This window comes from Pygoscelis adeliae, unplaced genomic scaffold (assembly GCF_000699105.1).
Source record: "Pygoscelis adeliae isolate BGI_AS28 unplaced genomic scaffold, ASM69910v1 Scaffold591, whole genome shotgun sequence".
Lineage (NCBI taxonomy): Eukaryota > Metazoa > Chordata > Aves > Sphenisciformes > Spheniscidae > Pygoscelis > Pygoscelis adeliae.
The window spans coordinates 45,024-49,556 of NW_008824069.1; the positions used below are offsets into that span (position 1 = coordinate 45,024).

General features: G+C 57.6%; 1 protein-coding gene across 1 annotated transcript in view; it reads right to left on the reverse strand.

Moving 5' to 3' along the window:
- Positions 1 to 2,979: 2,979 nt before the first annotated feature.
- INHBC (inhibin, beta C) overlaps positions 2,980 to 4,533 on the reverse strand; it is a 12,570-nt gene continuing 11,016 nt past the window's right edge. The window contains exon 3 of the mRNA XM_009334167.1: positions 2,980 to 3,740. Coding sequence (XP_009332442.1) covers positions 2,980 to 3,740 — 761 coding nt within the window. The remainder of the gene's footprint in view (positions 3,741 to 4,533) is intronic.

Consider the following 4,533-nt stretch of genomic DNA (forward strand, 5'->3'; position numbering starts at 1 on the left):
AGAGGGGTTGCCTGCATGCCCGTTTTGTAATAGGTATAAGCAGCTCAGCAGATTTACGCCTGAGCTGTGACCCCACCTAAGCTGCCAGGAAAAGCCTGCCTGGTCACTGGGCACTGTGCGGGGCCAGTCCTGCCACCCACACTGCCACGGCCTGGCCAGGCCTCCATCCTGGGGTCTGGGGCCTCGCCCCAAGACCACCCACCTCTTCCCAAGGGGCCATCTGCATGGCCAGACAGGCCCAGGTCCATTTTGCCACCAGCTTTGAGCCCCCTGGGTGGAAAAAACGCTTGGGCAGCTCCCCCCCCCAGTAGCTCTCAACTGCCAGACCCCCAATCCTGCCGCATCGCCCACCCCACGGTTAATCTTGGCCTCCTGTTTAGGAAAGTTAAAGCAGCTCAGAGCAGGGCCAGATGATCACCCAGATTAAAGATTTAATGGTACCACCACAGCCAGCTCAGCATCTTGGCTCTGGGCTGGTGGGTCAGTGTGTCAGTGAGTCAGCACATCATGCACATGCGTGTGGACAACCTCCCCCCAACACACATGGAAACACACATTCACTGCAACAGGGAAGATGCTGTGTTGCTAGCGAATGAAAACATGATATCTGGCGTCTTTGTGGGATGCCTCCCTGCCCGCCCCCCCAGGTTGCACTGGCTAGAGCAAGAGTGCTGATACGGGGAGGGAGCAGGGAGACTATAAAGACACTGTGCACATCCCCGTGCGCTTACCTGAAATCCACACCTGCAACTCTTGGCACGTGTATGGCAGCACACACTCCTGGGGGCACAGACACCGATAAGGTGCCCTGTTGTGTCAGCAACGCACGTGCTGGGTCTGTGGAAGTGCCTAGAAGGCTGAGGCATCTTGCAGGTGCAGTCAGCTTTTCCCCACAGGTGGAGATATTTTGGGGAGTGTGGGTGATGGCCATGCTGCCCCTGCAGCCTGGGGGGATGCCCACTGCAGCTGGCTGATGAAAGCTGCCCTTTGTCCGCTTGCAGGGCGCAGCACAGGGCCAAGCTGGGAAAGCAAGTGGGTTTGTCCCCAGATAAAACAGCCCCAAACTGAGCTTTGAGCAGGCACTTGCGCAACAAGGACCCAGGCCAGCCATGTGGGATCCCAAAGGGATGAGCAGGCAGCATTGCCTCCCACTCCAGAAGCATTCCACCCCAAATTACGTAGGAGACTCCCCATCACCCATCAACTTGGGCATTGCCAGACTCTATGACTGGCTGCTCTGGGGTTGAGACCGGGGTCACTGGGTGGTGTTTATGGGAGCATATGAGCGGGGATTGGGGAGGTCAATGAGACATGATTAGGGTACAATCTCTGGTATTTGCAGTGGGGGCACAGGTTTTAGGGGTGGCCTGTGGCTCATCATTTAAGGTTATCCCCCTGGGGCCAGAGTCTCCAGAGCTGTGGTATTATGCACTCCGTTCGGGACTGATCCAGGTGGAGAACAGCATCTTCAGGTTGGGCTACGCCTCCCAGTAGTACCTGCCCTGCTGAGAAACAGCTGCTTTGATGCTCACATTACAGGACACCTCTCTCCAGCCCCCAGTGAGGTGGTACCTGGTTTCCAGCCCCTACCCTATCCCTGGGTCCCCCATCCACAGGGAAGAGCCCCCTGCATAGCCACGCTCACACAGGGTCTCAATGCGCAACACCCCATGGCCCCCAGGAAGTCCCAGAAGCACCACAGCTCCCCTCACCTCCCAGCACAGCAGTGCTGCACACAGCTGCTGCTAACGGCTTGCAGCTCCTGTGCCACTCCAGCCCCAGAGCCCAGCATCCTCCCAGCCAGAGCCTGAGGTGTCTAGGCCAGGAGTAGGACCTTCTGGCCAAGCAGGACCATTTCCCCCACCCCATTCATGCAGGTGGTGCCAGGAGAACGCAGTCAGAGCCTGGATGTTGCATTTCCACCCATTTATTGGGGAAGCTGCACCAATGTATTAAAATAAATTAAAAGCACAGGCCGTGTGGGTGCATTGCATACGTGAGGAAGGCAAAGGCAGAGTGGGATCTTCAGTAGAGAGGTGGGTAGACAGGATGGAGCACCAGGGAGTCCCAACAGTGGCAGAAGCCTCTACCATAGAAGTAGTATTAGCTGCAAAACTAGAGGTACAAAAAAATCTGTACCTTTAGTGTGGTCTTAAAGGCAAAGTCTGAGTCAGACCTCCTCGTAAGGAGGCACTGGGCTGGAAGAGACCTGTCTGGTGGGGTGGGCAGCAGGGAAGAAAAGTACAAAACCCAGGGAAATGAAAGGGGAAATACACAGGACCTGGCCAGGAAGCAAGGCCATCCTTCACAGCTCCATGTCCTCCTGGGAGCAGAGGACCATGTCTAGTCATTGCAGTTTTGGGGTTCTTGACAAAGTCATATCCTTCACCCTCACCTTCCAGGCCTGTTATTTGTGCCTCATTCCACCTGTCCCCAACAATAGGCCCAAATTTGATGCAGGAAGATTTGTTGCAGTAGAGGAGAAAGGCAGGACTGCCTCTTGTCCACCAGTTTCCCACTTGGAGGAAACAGACCCATTCCCACCTTCCACTCTGCTCTCAAGGAGGCCAAGTCCCAAACTGTCACCAGACACTCTGAATGCGAACAAAGGAGGGCCCCCTCACCCCACACACAGAGAGGAACACGACCACCAGAAATGTGGGATCAGCCTGGGACCAGAGGAATGCTGCCAGTCAGGGCAGGGATGCCCAGAGTCATCAACCACCCACAGCTCAGACACAGGCAGTCTAATGTGGCCTTAGCTCTGTCCCACATGAGAGACCCTTGCCCCAGGTGCTCTCTGGAGACAACCCCTGCTCCCTCTGATGAGACCCTCTCCCTCCCTCCCTCCCAACCTTTTCAAAGGGGTCCATTGCACCACGGTCTGACTCCAGCTCAAAGGAGCTCTCCAGGTCTCCCCCTCCCACCCCAGAAACGCAGTACCGGAGAAGGGGGGTACCCAGCACAGCTCTCCCAACCCTAGCTACAGCCACAGGCATCAACAATCATGTCAGGGATGTCAGTCTTGACAATGTTGCTATTGCGATCAAAGTAGAGGACAGAGAGGGGCCGGCGTCGCGTGGGCACACAGCAAGAGTGCCCTGATGCCTGGATGTTGTTAGCTTTGACGAGGTTGAAGACAGCTGTGTGGAAAGAAGAGGCCATCCCAGGGCTGCCTGCCACATGTAGAGGGCACTGGCCCACACAGTAGTTTATCTGGTAGCCCTCAGGCTTAATGATCCAGTCGTTCCAACCAATGTCACGGAAATCCACGTAGTAGTCCTTGCGGCAGCAGAGGTTGGAGTTCTGGCTGCAGCGGAGGCTGCGCTTGGCCACGTGATGTCCCGGCTCCCGCACCTTTGCCTCGGCCACCAAGAAGGGCTGGTGGGACCGGCTGGCATTGACTATTGCCATGATACCCCCCCCGTCCCTGCGGCTTTCCAGTTCCAGCCACAGGGTCCTGCGCTCTCCCCCAAAGAAACTCTGCAGGGCAGGCATGAGGGTGAAGGCATGCCAGCCGCTGCCCTTCGCACTCAGTCGCCTCTCACTCAGCAACGTGCGATTGCCCCCCACCAAATCACCTTCCCCACCAGCAAGGAAGATTCTCAGGGTGAGGCTGGCTACCAGGTCTCGGGGAACTCGAAGGTAGAGCCAAAGCTGAGCCTGCAGGATGTGAACATCCTGGTCTTGTGTACGGCTGAACTGGAACTGCAGCCCCAAGCCAGAGGGAGACGTAAGCTCTGAGGGGAGAAAGGGATGAGGAGGTGAATACTGCAGGATGCTAGGGAAGGTAAGGCTGCACCACCATCCTGCACATCAAGGCCAATCTCTTTCAGCTTATTCTCAGGAAAGACCTACAAACTTCCCTCCCTCCACAGGGTCCTCAGTCCGTCCCATTCCCTCCGTTGGGAATGCTACCTGGAGGGGGGCAGCGTTGGAATGGGGGACTGTCCCATCCTGCCTGGCAGAATGGGCACAGAAGGGGGCAGGGGGCACCTGCTCTCACCTGGCCCTTTCCCTTTGCTGCACAGCACAAGGCTAGAGAGTGTTTCCAGCACCCCCCCACCCCCGAGCTAGTCCTTGCAGCTCCTGAGTCCAACTACTGGGAGTCCCAAGGACCCTGGGTTGCCCCCACCCTTCAGGAAGGGGACAGGCATTGCAGCACTTTCAGGTGTAGGGTCCCAACTGGCCCATGCAGGAGCAAAAGAGAGGCCATCTCTCCTTCTCCTAGGCTGAACCTTCCTGCATCAACAGTGCTGGAAGGTCACGAGTGCAGAGCAGGTGCATTAACTAATGATTTAATTACAGCCTGCATGGCTCCAGGCACCCTCACCTCACTGCGAGGAGGCAGATGGCCAGGACCCTGGCTCCAGCGGTGCCGCAGAGCCCCGAGGTTCAGTGGCTGCACATCCTTGTGGGTCCCCACCAGGGCAGGGAGACCCTGTCCCAGGGGCCGGCCCGGCAGGGGCTTGCCCAAGGTCTCCCGCGGTCTGGCACCGGGCACAGCCCGGCTCACCCCAGCCCTGTCGGGGG